The sequence below is a fragment of the Argiope bruennichi genome, chromosome 1 (genome assembly GCF_947563725.1).
Source record: "Argiope bruennichi chromosome 1, qqArgBrue1.1, whole genome shotgun sequence".
Lineage (NCBI taxonomy): Eukaryota > Metazoa > Arthropoda > Arachnida > Araneae > Araneidae > Argiope > Argiope bruennichi.
In genome coordinates this window covers 7,568,723-7,583,860 of record NC_079151.1, presented here as the reverse complement: position 1 = coordinate 7,583,860, position 15,138 = coordinate 7,568,723, and the positions used below count along the sequence as shown (strand labels likewise).

General features: G+C 27.3%; 1 protein-coding gene across 1 annotated transcript in view; it reads left to right on the top strand.

Annotated features, from left to right (window-relative positions):
- Nucleotides 1–15,138, top strand: part of LOC129962727 (cyclin-dependent kinase 5) — a 49,294-nt gene that overhangs the window by 13,120 nt on the left and 21,036 nt on the right. Inside the window, exons 5-7 of the mRNA XM_056076686.1 lie at nucleotides 6,543–6,638; nucleotides 9,728–9,802; nucleotides 11,291–11,387. Of these exons, the coding sequence (XP_055932661.1) occupies nucleotides 6,543–6,638; nucleotides 9,728–9,802; nucleotides 11,291–11,387 (268 nt within the window). The remainder of the gene's footprint in view (nucleotides 1–6,542; nucleotides 6,639–9,727; nucleotides 9,803–11,290; nucleotides 11,388–15,138) is intronic.

Genomic DNA, 15,138 nt, shown 5'->3' with positions numbered 1-15,138 from the left:
TATTTAAATTATATCTGGTAAGTATATATTTAAAGAAGAATATGCGATATAGTCCGATTAACGGAAAATTGGAAATTGATGCTCCAAAATGATATATCGAACATGGGAAAAGCTGCTTTAAAAACACTAACGTATTTCATCATTCTCATTAATATGTTGTTTTGGGGTAATTGCTTGAACGACCTGCTACAGGTATTCAATTATATTGAATTGTAATTACTTGCGGTATGTAATTATGTTAATCAATCGTTTAAAACCTGGTTTGATGAAATTTTTAGAAGCCTTAAATTTTCAATGATCCTGATATTTGTTGCGGTACTTTTTGAATGGAGCATCAAATTCCATTTGAACATTTTTATTTGTTGGACTAACTTCGCCAAATTTGTTTTAATTAAGGGGAAAAAAACCCCTGCTGGATTTGATACTTAAATATTTTTAAGGAAATAAAAATAAGTTTTTACAATTTTTTTTCAGGATTTAGGTTTTATTATTTTATAATAATATTTTTCTTTTTATAACTCTTATAAAATTTTTTTCCTCGATGAAATCTTTCTTTATACATAAAGGTTTGTCGTGAGCAACGCCCAGCTTAAAACCACTGAAATTATGAGCATGAAATTTGGGATGTTATTTTTTGGGCATTAGAGGCAAAATAAGAACGGATTTCACAAACTTTTAGTCCGAAGTTTAATTGAAAAATAGAATTTTAATGTATTTTCATGATAACATCAAAGCAAATCATCGCATAAAAATTATTTTAACACCTTTTTAAAGGTTAAAAAAAATAGCTTTTGAATAATAAAAATTATATTTGGTTTAATGTATTTTTGAAAAATAATTTCTGAGAAATTAGTTTTGGACACAGTTTATAACAAAGATTTTTATTATAATGAAATTCAAAACGATATTGCTTCTTCGAATCATTGAATCACATTATTCTGCAGTTGTTAAATTTGTTGTAAAAGAAAAGAAATGCTTTCTTTGCTTTTATTTAAACTTAAAAAAATTTTAAAGTATGTTCATTGAATAAAATTCTCCATTTGTTAAATTTTGAAGCAATATGATATAATGTCTCGTGCTGGCTTTAAGAAAGACCTTTTTAGAAATACTTTAATTGGATTTTTTACTTTCTCGTATGGAAAATTTAGAGAAACTATTGCAATCGTCAAAAAATTCGAACTCTAGATTTTAATGAGTCTCCACGTTTCATGTCTCCTAGAATACAAAAACACAATTGTGGATAATGTCTATGACAAAGATAACACAAAAACACTGTGAGCGAGATGGATGAAATTTGTTATATGGTCTGCACACCAAACGGGATTAATCATAGATTTTGATCTAATTTTCAGCAACATCCGTTTAGGAGAAATTTGTCTCTCTGACTGTTTGAATATAAGTTAGCATGATAACTACAAGACGAAGAGAGCTGGATATTTAAAATTCAATACACAGATTTCATATCTATTATATAAACATCTGTGAAATTCTGGGCCAAATCCAACAAGGGGTTAACCATATGTCGGTCTGTACTTTCAGAAATCTGTAAACGCGATAACTCAAAAATGCAGTGACTTAAATATATCGTTTGGTATGTAATTTTATGACTACAAGTCTAGTTTTGAATCAGTTTTCATCCATTGGGAAGAATACGTCTAAAATCGAAATTCGCTTTTCAGATACTTTCAATCGCATGCCAGAGATGAATCGCCAAAACACTTGCCAAGGAACACGCGATAGAAGCAGTAAAAATGTTTAATACACGCCTAATGTTAATATTCTGTATCTATTGTACGCCAATGCCACACAAGGTATTTCCTGGCAATATGCGAGAAATCTTTGGGGAGATGCTCTGGTTGATTATATCCGTTTTGTTTCTAACTATAGAGCTGATTTTTTTTTATACTTTATGAATTTGTTTGCATTATTTATGAACACTAGGACTTTTTTTCATTTCTTCTTAAAATATATATAATATTTCTTCTGCATTTTTTTTAAAATAAGAATTTTTGCTTATAGGTTAAAAAGCAGGTTTTCATTAAGTTTTAAGAACATTAAACATTAAAAAAAGACTTTTACTACACTTTAAAATGAGAGGCAGTAAGACAAGTTCTTTTTACTCTGTTCATTTGTAAATGCTGCTATTATTTTATATTAAAAATGATTAAAAAATTTATTTAGATTATGGTATTGTTCTATCATTAATTTCGTGGCAGTTTTGCCAGTCATATGATGGTAGCTATAGGAATGCTTTAGTTCTTATAGTTCGTCAACGGATTCTGAGACGACCACATTCCGACGACTCCATCTCATTAAGGGGTGAGACGTGGAACGATGAATGCATTTCCGGTATTCCCTTTGACGTTGGATTTCGTCTATTAGATACTAGTAAATGTAAACATCTTCTCCTTTCACCCCTATTTTGAAGAATTAAATCCATCCTAACGCATGCGCAAAAACGCGGAGGGTTTTACAACCCGTTACTGAACCATAGCCTTATAGGATTGCAAATAAAATTACTTAATAGAATGAGTCAGTGCAAGGAGAAATTTACTCTTTCCATCCCAGCCATGTTTAATTTTAATTGTTGCGTTTATAAAAATCAAATACAAAATTTGTGAGCATGCTGAGTTTCTACATCACTATCAACATTTTCAGAAATGTATGTATCTGATATTTTGTTTTGATTTTAAGAAATGTTGAAAAAGCTCACAGATCTGTATTGTTAATCTTATAAATGTTGACTTAATTTTCTTTTGATATTAATAGTTTATTTTTTCATTTTTAAGATAATTACTAAGTTTTTGTCAAATCTAAAAAGACACGATTTTACAATAGAAGATTTTGTGCAAATAGAGAATTAAATATTAAAGTTAAAAAAATAAACATTTAAAATTAATTTGTAAAAGTTTTTTCAATAAAAACCATGCATTATTATAAAACCGAAAAAAAAATACTATACTTTGAAATTACACAGTTTACATATGTATACTTATACAAAGGTGCTTAATTTTTGGGGCTAAGGTGCTTAAAAAGTGCTTAAAAGTATTTAATTTTTGCAGCAGTTTCTTTCTATGCACCCTGGAAATATCTGAAAAATGCCAGGGAAATTTCTTAAAAAAGCCTGGAAATGTCAGGGAAATTCCAACAGCAAAAATGCTGACCATTCTGTTTAAATTTGGAATTTTCAATTCACTATCTTTTTTAAATTGTGTGTAAATGCAGGGATATGATGCAGTTATATAGGTCATATTGCATCCTTATTAAGTGGTGTGTTCTTGACCGCTGATAGTATAAATGTTGTATTAAAATATCTATTTAGCTTTTGCATATTTCACATAAGATTTATTCATACTTTCCAATTAGATGACTCCTTCTTTATTACATTTAAGAGATAGCGAAAGATAAAAATGATAATCCAATTACATAAATGGTCCAAGTCACAAGCCTGAGTTGAAATAGCTAACATGTGAAAGTCTCATTAAGCAAAAATTCATGTGAAGTTACTGATATAAAAAATTATCTTAAGAACAAATTAGCATGATTTTAGAAAACAGTATTTCAGTTCCCATATCATTTTTCCATATAGCAATTCTTAGATTTAGCATCTTCATATTTTCATTTCAAGTCTAATTAAATAATGGAAAGGTTAAATGGAAAGTTAATATTTGGATAAATAATTTCTTGCTGATCATTTTAAACTTTATATTGCTAGCAAAAATAAATAAATAGGGATTCAAAGAATTTAACTTTTTCTCTCTATCTCCATATATGTAAAAAAGAAAGAATCGCTAATTTAACAAAAAGTGTTCAGAAGTCAGAAAGATCAATTACAACTTTTTAGAAAGATGTGATGAAAAATAATTTATAATAGTTTGGAAAATAATTCTTCTTGCTTTTCTAATTTAAAAAAAAAAAATTTTATGAAGTGTAATCCATTAATATTTTGAATTACTGGAAATCATGCTACTTTTTTACATTTTTGAAATGAGCTTACAGTCATCTCTGATATTTATTACAATTAGGTTAAATGGAAATGTGTGTATGAAAAGCCCTAAATATTATTTTAAAATTAAATACAAAATCAATTAATTGGTATAAAAAATTGTGATGTGCATTAAAACTTTGCATAATTTTTTCCAGATTTTTGCACTCCTGCAAATTCTGGAAAAGACCATATAGTTTGGTATTACTACACATAATCTTTTCATAGACTTCAAAGAAGCTTTTGATAGTATTAATAGATATCACTTGTATGAAGTCCTGGCAAAAATTCAAATACTATTAGTGTCAATAATGGCGTCAAGCAGGGTGAATCTTTATCCTGTCTTCTTTTTAATGTTGCTTTAGAGAAAGTCATAAGAGATTCAGGAATTAACATCAGAGGCAATATATTCTCAAAATCAATGCAAATTTTGGCCTATGCGGATGATATTGACATCATTTCAAGAACCGTTTCCACATTAAAAGATGCTTTTCTTTCTTTAGAGCATGCTGCTAATAGCATGGGACTTATCATAAACAGTGAAAAGACCAAATATATGCATGTAAGTAATGGAAACTCCCATGAATCCCATCTAGAAATTGGTTCTCACAAATTTCAGGTTGTCCAAATTTTTACTTATCTTGATTCTACAGTTACTGATGACAATAGCATAGTCAAGGAGATTCAAAGTCGTCTAATGAATGCAAATAAAGCTTTTATGGACTAAAACGATTTTTTAAAATCTTCACTACTATTAAGAAATACAAGATTTTTACTATATGAAACCTTAATTATACCAGTACTTACCTATGGCTCATAGACTTGGACTCTGAAAAAAGCTGGAGAAAATAAAATAGGCATTTTCGAAAGAAAAATTCTGTGAGCCATTCTTGGTGGGATAGAAATCAACAGTGTTTGGAGAAAAAGATATAACTTTGAGCTATATAAAATTGATAGAGAGGCAAATATTATAAGTTCATAAAAATAAATAGGATGAATTGGGTGGCTCATATATTTAGAATGGATGATAATTCCATATTAAAAAAAATATTTGACATAAACCTCTAACAAGTAGGAAAGGGGGTAGATCCAAAATGAGATGGATGGAGTCAGTGGAGACAGACTTCCTGGCTATCCAAGAAAGAAATTGGTGAAAAAATATCAAAAGTGGAATGCGGTGGAACAGAATTCAGAGGAAGGCACTGGCCTACCCTGAGCTGTCTAGCCAAATATGATGATGGTGATGCAGAATTTTTTCCCTTAAGAAAGTCAGAGAGATAACATTGTTCCTTAAAAACAGTATAAAATCTCACAAAAAGCCATAAAGAATTTATTTTGTCATAAGGAATTACCAAACATTTATCTCGTGTTATCTATTGCCATATTTTAATGTATATGTCTTCTATAGTACAAGTCTCTTCTAAATAATATTTCATTTAAATTCATGTGTTTATTAAATTAAGCATAAACAAATGGCGGCATCTCTGGTATCTTTTTTTGTTGTTAGTCAATTACAGGACCACCTACGGTCAAAATTAGGAAATAATTTTATTGGCAGGAGGGGAAAAAATATGCCATATGTAGAATTTTAGTACTAAGTGCACTCTTCTGTATTTAATCTTAAAATATGCTAAGAACCTTGGTGCTTTGTATACATTTTTTCAGTGTGATTATAAAATCTTTGACAGCATATCATATTGTTCAAGAATGAAATGAAATGACGGATTAGATACTGAAAATGACAGGAAAAACAACAATTCGTAACAGATATTTAGAACTTCAATGACAAAATTTTGAAAATTTCAAATGACATCTCCTACTTTTATTTTATTGTATGTGATTTTCATAGAAACAAACAAAGTACACAAGAACAACAACAACAACAAAAAACATAAATAGTGTTGGAATGATAATTGCAGCAAATAAAATTTGGTCACTAGATAGACACAATGAAAAAAAAGAAGTCAAAAGTAAGCAATAAAGATAGAAGAGCAACTAAAATGCAAAATATTTTATTTTGTTTTACAAATTTTTGTGTGTCTGCACTTATATATATGGAGACCTTGCACTTACATAAAAAATTTATAAAACACCATAATTTTTTTGTTGTATATTTTCACTTTTTTTTTAATGTTTGAAATGTATGAAACCAATATTTCTTGTGTTGCAAGTACCAGTTATAATACCATTTTTGATTTTTCAAAGTGAAGATTGCATTCCAATTTTTTTTTTTTTAAAGTGCCATTTAAATTTTGTCATTGTAACTGTAATTGTGATTTATGAATTTTAGCTTTTCACACAATTCTTTCATATCTTAAAATATCTCTACTATTATTTCATTCTATTTTCTTGAATGTATGATCATTAAATTACAAGATTTCGAAATATTGACTGAGTTTCTTTTATAATTATCCTATACTTAGAAAATTAAGGGGAAAAATTCCTGATTTTTATTTTTGACATTTAATTAATCAATAAATGTTGCATTTGCATAATTTTTATTTATTTTAAAAATTGGAATTTTTTTTTCTAATCTCTATTTTTTTTATGTGTTTAGTCTTTCATGTTTCAACTCTTGCGAGGTCTGGCATTTTGTCACAGTCACAACGTCCTTCATCGTGATCTCAAACCTCAGAATCTGCTCATTAATAAAGTGAGTTAAGCTATCATGAATGTGTGAGTGTTGAAAACTATGTTCCTCTTAAAAATTTATATGACTTATTGACTAGTTTCACTCAAGGTGTAAAATATTTTCATACCTTTTATGAAAAAGAAAATAACTATTTAATTAATTGTCACTATTTTCATTAAAACTTTTCTTATGTTTCAGTAACTGTGAGCAAAATTTTCTGTCTTATAGCATAACAAATATTTATTATTAAATAAAAGCTATGTATAACAAAAACATTAAAAACAAAATTTCACTTATCTCAAATTAGATGAGCTATAGACTTCTATGTGACATGGATATCATATGCAGGAAAATAAAGATGTGCCAAATCATCAAAAGTATCCTGGTACCTCCTTATTTACACATTTTTCATCGATCTCTAGGAAAACTGTATGAACTGTCTTTGAGCCTTCATTCATGTATAAATATACTTGAACACAGTTTCCATTATGAAGATTCGGTCGTGGAGTCATATAAGGGGATCGAATAGAAACTGACAAAGAAAAAAAGGATTTTTCCTTACATAGAAAGTAGATAATGAGTTAAAAGTTTGAACAATGATTTTACTTGCTGTGAGAAATATATGCATGTGTTTTTGTAAAAATGGCTCTTATATTGAGAAAATTAAAATGCAGAGTTTTTAGCCAAATTTTATTAAATTTATAGAATATATATAAAGGTATTTTTAAGTTTTGTATTAAAATCTGAAGTGAACTTAATAAATATTTGAGGAAATTCAAGTATATTTAGTTAATGAATTTTAATGTGCAAACATGAAATATAGCAGTTTTTTTTCTTTCACAGTTTCAAAGCCAGATATCGAAGGTAACTTACATAAACACTCTAGTTCATTGCCATTTAGATTTTAGCTCATTTCACAGCTGATTTAAGATGAAATGAGCTGAATTTTAATTCTCTAAAGAGAGGCCAAATGATGAAGAGTTTTTTATAAAATGATAAGCCTTAAACTTGAATTGAATTATCCCACAGGTGTTAAGGAATTTGACTGACCTACTCAGAGTCTGGATCTTAATTCTAGAAAATACTTGTAGGGTTAAGTGAAAAATTTGAGCTAGATCACTACTTCTCATGTCATTGACATGACTTTCCATTTTTCCATCATGAGGATGGTATGCAACTCCTGTAGAAACATTCCAAAAACTGGTGGGTAAGCCCAGTGGCATAGTGAAAGTAAATGGGCAAAATATAATTTATTTTTCACTTCCTGTCATCATCCTTGGTTTACCAGGCTATGCATTGCATTATCCCCACATTGGCGATAATGGATCATTGCATTATCCTCATCACAATTTAACAGCTGGAATAATTGCACTAATATTTTGTCTACTAATACACTACTATTTTTACGCTACAACTACTGCACTAATATTTTTTTTTAATACCTTCTAAGACTCCTGGCTTTCTCAAATCTTACTGTTTATTCCAAATCTACTATGCTGTTCAATTAGCCTCACATAGATAATTGCAAATTAATCATTGCAGCAAAAGATAATATTTTTTCATATCAGTAAATGACATATCTGCTAGATAAACAAAGCATTGTTCATGTGCTTTTAATTATATATTAAGTCATAATAGGTAATATTAGAAATCATTATACAAATCATAATGAATAGCATAATAAAATTTTCTATTATTTATGATTTCTAATTTATTAAAATTTATGATAAGTATACTTAATTTAGAAATTGAAAAGTATTTAATATGTTTCTAATTTTTTTATAAAATTCAATATAATTATTTGAAGAATTGAGTTTAACGAATCTCAATTCGTGGGAAACATTTCTTCATTTAGTTCTTAGATTGAACAACTATTGCAGTTCCGAGATTATTTTGAATCTTAGTGATGCTCGATTAGAAGAATTTTAATGTAAGTTACGTTACATATTTGGCTTTGGAATTAAGAAAAGGAAGATGTGCTATATTTAGCATATGTACAGTTAAAATATATTTACTAAAAATGCTCATATTTTCTTGAATATTAACAAATTTTGCTTTAAATTTTAATATAATGCTTTAATATTACTTTTCCACATATTCTATAAATTTTCTATGATTTGGAATTAAATTTTATGAGGGGGAAGGAACCTAGAAAAATTTGATATTTTATAATTAATCTTTATGTTTTCTCAAATATGTCTCTTATTTTTGTAAAAATGCTTATAAATAAATATTAATTGAAACAAATACCTTTGTAAAAAATCTCAAAACTTATCTGCATTTTGTGAAATGAAGAGAGCTCAAAACCTTTGCTCCATCAATCTCTGGTTGATCTCCTAAATGCTCTTGTCACCAAATCTGCACTTTGAAACATAAGTTTAATGCATTTTTTGCATGGTTTTTCATATATACAATTAGCCCAGTTTCTCTAGAGGTAATAAAAAAAAGTATAAATGTAGGAATGTCTGGATACTTTTGACCATTTAATGAATGCTTAATATATTAGATGACATGACAGTATGTCTGTGAATAAATATATTTAAAAAATACCACATTTATTTTATTATAAAAATATTTTTATATAAGATATAATAATATAAAACAATTGTTTGCAACTTTACTTTTAATTAAAATGAGAATTTCAGCAATGTGACAATAATTTTTTTAATTTCTCCCACCTTGAAAAATTGCAGATTTCAAGAAAGTTTTGAAATAATAACTTTATTAATAATTTTTAATTTTAGAAAAAATTATTAATTTTTTTAAAGAATGTTATAAAATATAATTATACAAGGAACTTGTTGAAAAATGTGTAAAATGTTATGCAATATCTAAAATAATTTCGTCTAGTCAGAATGACAACAATGAGGATAAAATATTATTTTCTGTATTTGTAAACGTGGTTTTTAATTAATGAGAAATGAAATACTTAAAGAATTGTTACAAAACTTCCTCTATTTTTAGTACTCAAACTTTCTCTTCCTACATTTCTTTGTATTTGTGAACAAAGTGTAAAGAAAACTCTATATGTTGTATAGTTTGGTGTTCTGTAATATTCAAATTATTTTTGAATTTTCATATTTATTTATTCAGATTCTTTCTAATTTCAGAATGGTGAACTTAAACTAGCTGACTTTGGTTTAGCAAGAGCCTTTGGTATTCCTGTTAGATGCTATTCAGCTGAAGTAAATCCCTTTTGTTAAAATTATTTCTTTTAAATAATGTTCCACATCTAAAATTGATAATAATATTCAAAATGAATGATAATAATATTCAGTAAATGATTTAATTGCATGGAAGCAAATATTTTTTAAAGACGGTTTTTCAAAGTTTGTGAAATATTGTTAACTACATCAATATGAATAGTGATCATTTTGAAAAGTAATGTATATCTAATTTACATTAGAGTAATATGAGATAATTATTCTTAGATAATATGAGTGTAGTATTATCAATCTTTGAAAGGGGCTTGTTAGTTTTACCCTCTTATAAAACTATTTTCTTGTGATCTTTAGAGCCAAATATTACTTTTATTAAGATAAAAATTTTATTGTAGCATAGAACTCATAGCTGACTTTGTGTCTGAATGAAACATAATGTAATTCATTTGTTGTAGGTTAAAAATGCATAGATTTCTTTGTTTTAGTACAAAACAATTATTCATTATATGTATGGTGAGAAGTCCAGTAAGCTTGATATTGGATAATAATGCTATGTTCCATAAGGAAACTTAAAATACAAGCAGCAGTATGCAGCAGAAACATATATAGAGACAGCACTTGAAGATAGTAACAAACACATTGAAGCTGCTAATTGCTAATTAAATTACAGTTATTGTTATTATCTAATTAATTAACTGATCTTATCTAATTAAATAACAGTTGAAACTATTGCAACTTAAATTGCAGTTAGAGAACTTGCTCTACAATTACGTGCACAAGCAAATACATACAGAAAGAGAGAGATAATTGTTTTGACTGACTGGCTTTAGTTCTTTCTCCCTTTTGGAACGTGGTATCAAAATCTCTAGAAAGATTCCTTATTTTGGATCCTGATAGAAATATCGTCAAAATTCTTCTCTTGTGAACTCCCCCCCCCCCCCAAGACTGGAGGTGACCTGGCATTTATTTTACGGCCATTAAAATATTTTTTAAACTCTTACCTTGTGACTAATTACGTTGGGAAGCAGTATTATAAATAGTATGTGCATTCCCTTAAATCAAGATTTATGATTAACAAAGACATTACAATAAATTGCTGTTAGATTCGAAGAAAAATGAATTTTTTATTGAATTTTTCTTTTTTATTCTAAAAGGTTTTTAGGAATTGTATTTTACATAAATTCTGTTAACTCTAATATACTTAGAAACTTGTGAGAACTTTAAAATAATGAATTTTTGATCTCGGTATTAGATTTTTCAGAAGAGTAAAAGGCAAAATTTGCATTAGAAATGTACAAGATTTTGATTATCACCATCATTCATTTCAATTCCAAACCAATGTTGCCATTTGATAGTGAATTTCAGAAAAAGATTTATTTTCAGTTTACACACTATTTTTAATAATAAATTTAAGAAAAAGTTAGATTTTTTTTATCTGACTTCTGTATTTTTAAAAATTGGTTTAATTAGAAATATTATTTTAGAAAGCATAAATATGAAGTTGCTTTTCAGGTGGTGACCTTATGGTATCGTCCTCCAGATGTCCTCTTTGGAGCAAAGCTCTATACTACTTCAATTGACATGTGGTCTGCAGGATGCATTTTTGCTGGTAATTTGCTTATTGTGTTGGATTAAAACTGATGGCACACTGGGGAAATTTGGAAAGGCGAGCAAGGATAATCTCTAGTTTTACCTGTCAGAAATTTGTTTTTGAAATAGATGAGGCTCTCTCAAATCAGAAAATTCTCGATGAAATATTTACTCTTCGAAAATGAAACAGCAATTTTCAATCAAATCGACATCATTGTCGGCATGGAAAAATCAGATATTACCCTCTTTTGAATTCAGATCTAAATGGATCCCAAACACTATGTATGGACATAGGAGTAAGAGTCAAAGATCCATTAACATTTAATTGTTCTAAATAAAAATTATTTAAATTTCATTTGAAATGTGTTTTTAAGTGTTAAAGTTCGCAGCATTCATTTGTATTAATTTCTAACCATTATTTACTTATTAAATACCAGTAAGAACCTTTATACGTAGAAGTTATTAAATACTTTATTTAAAAAATAGTAAATAACTATTATTTACTTTTCTTTTTTACATATTTTTAGTTTGGGATTTAAAGCAATATAATGAAGTGTTTCAAACATGGTAGTTTATTTCCTAAAACTTTTATAGCTAAATATTTAATACATGGTAGCTTCGTTTTTAAGCCTTAATTTAATAAAGAAAGGATATATTTGAAGCATGATATTTTATTTTGTGATGCATATAATTAAAGAATTTTGTATACTTCAGATATCTACTTAAAAAAATCTATCTTGATCCATTAGAAGAATCTGTGCTAATTAAAACACACATGCAAAAAAAAAAAAAAAAAAAAAAAAAAAAATGTACTGAGTGGATTTTTGCAGTTTGCCAAGTACCTTTATACTCAGCCCCCCCCCATCCTCAGAAAAAGAAAAAAAAAAAAAAAAAAACTCTGAAATATTTAAAGACTTATTAAAAATAATATTTTGATGTATTTGAAAAAAAAAAATTCTTTATTAAAAAATATTTTATTATTATAATTCATTACTCCTAATTTTTTTGTTATTTATTTAAACCATAATTGTTAAATTTGATTGAAAAGTTTAAAAATTTGATATTAAACAGTAAAACTTTTATTAATATCATTAAAATATTTTATATTATTATTAGATAACTAGAATGCATTGTGGCACTAAATATTGTACCACACCTTTAAAAATTTTAGAAGAAAAGTTTGTGTTTAAATTTTAAATACCATGTTGAAAATTGCTTTTGATTATAAAAATAATGTTTTCATTGAAAACTTTTTTTTTTATTTGTGTGCAAGAAGATAATTATTTTTGCATAATTCTTATATCTAAAATAGTTATCAATGAGAGATGTTAGAGCAAAAATTCTACCTGCATCAATTCTTAAAACATTATAAGTAACTTATTATAAGTAAAATTATAATTATTTTATTGTAACTTCAAATGCATATTATGAAAGATGATAATGACACTTTCTCATGGCAACAGAATTGATGAAAGAGGATTTCTGATTATTAAAGATTGTTTATGGAAAAATATGAAAGAACAAATCATTGCAAGAAGAATTGATTATGACAGCATTCAAGCAAGTAGTGGAATAAATAATTTTAAAGTGTGAAAACAATTGATTTTAAGTGTGAGGAATTCGAGCCAAATAGGAAGAATATAAAGGGGGAAAAAAAAAAAGAATGATACAGGAATTCTGTAAAAATTTGGAAAGTTAAAAGGGATGCAGAGTATTAATAGGAGAAACCAAAAAAAAAAAAAAAAAAAAAAAACCCGAAGCAGCTCAAAATAAATAATTTAAGAGTTGAAGAAGTTGTAAGCCTCAAATTTTTGCAAAAATAAGGATTTAAAATTTTAATTCCCTTAAAGCTGGAGCTGATTGTTTTAAATCAAATATTTTTTATTAGTATTCTAAAATTGATATTTTAATTTTGAAATTATTAATTGATTATTATTTGTAAATTTTGTACATTTCAATTGTAATAGGTAAGTATCTGTTATTTTTTTGTTGGATTGTTAAAATAGTATTAATTTGTTGCATAGTTAAAATAGTATTTTGCATCTAGTATTATTTGTAATAAAAATGGGTACTTGCCAGTTTTAATGGCGACCAAATAGCGGCAAGAAAAAATTTTGCCGAATTGTAAAAAATATGCTCAACATGCATTATTATTTATTATGAAAAATTTTGAATATGCAATCACTTGCTGTATAATTTGATGATTAAAATCGCCAAATTGGCGAAGTTTTTTGTAGTCGCGTTTTCGTTGCCATTGTAACTGATAAAAATGCAATTAAAGTTCTTCAATTCATTAATAAAAGCATAAGTTTTTGATTAGAGGGAGAAATTTCTTATGATTCGTTAAAGAAAAAAAGATTTAAAGTAATATCTGGTACTTCCTTTTGATTAAATCTTTGCTAAAATATATTATAATGGTGCATGTAATCATACTATTGTTATATTTATGAAATTCTGATAACTATGCAAAAAAAAACTAATTAGTCATTGAACTGTTTTAAAATTTTGAACAAAGCTGTTAAAATAATTTTACTTATGTTGCAAAGACTTATGTTGTTTCCTAGACTTCTTATGTAGTTTTAAATGTGAAGTATTTTATTGAAATTTCCAGTATTTTTTAAATATAAGAAATGTGATATGCTGTTTTAATACTTTTTTTAAGATGTTCATTCCATTTTTTAAGAATTAAAAAAAATAATTCCATATTAAATAGTTCTTAAAAACTATTTTTAATAATGTGTATTGCATACACACAGTGATTCTGAGAAGGGAGAAGGCCAAGAAACAATTTGCAGCTTTGTCAGGGAAATTTTCTTCACAGTTTCTGTAGCTTTCCTGTATCATTCTACAGTGGGTATTACATTTTACTCAGAAAAAAAAAATAATGTACTGGGAAAATATTCTTGATATTGAAACAATTTTAATCAAACTATGTTAAGAAAGCAATACTTTAATATCAAGAGATATTTACACTTCAACGATCATCAAATTGATATTATAAAATTCATCTACTGAATGTAGCTTTACAACATTTTGGCGTATTTTTAGATTATTTCAATATTGATGAAAAAATGATTTGCTATTTGTGGGGAAGATAGATGCGAAATTTATATGAAAGGGAATCTGTAAAATTTGGATACAAGATCTGGATACTCTTTATCTTTCGATGAGTATCCTTTTTATATTGTACATTACCAAGGAACAAAGAAAGAGGCCATATTTAATAATCATGACAAGGCTATACAATTTCATATTATGTGACCTTTTTATTTGCTTAGGAGGAGAGAACTTCATTGCTACACTTATAGTTGTAACGCCACCGGACAAACAGGAAAAATGCAGGGAAATTTGAAAATTTTCTCAAAATCTAGGAAAATACAGGGAATTTTAAGTTTTTTAATTATTTTTTTATCTAAAAAATGCCGATCTTTAAAGATTGCAAAAATAAAAGATCGTAGTTAAAGCTTCCAAAAATGAAACAATACCATTTGCGATTGTATAATGTGGGAACTCACCTCTTTTCTACTCTTTCCCCCTTTTTTCCTGGATATAAATCAGTACAGTTTCGATTTGAGAGGCAATTGTTCTTTTCCCATGAGAATCCCGAATTGCAGCTTGTGAGCATGCGCGAGATTTTTGTAACTTCGTGAAATATTTGTGAGGCAGTTGTACTTTTTCTATGAGTTTCCGAATTGCAACTAATGAGCATGCACGAGACTTCTGTAACTGTGTGAAAGAATATAATACATTTCTCTGGTGGGAACATTAAA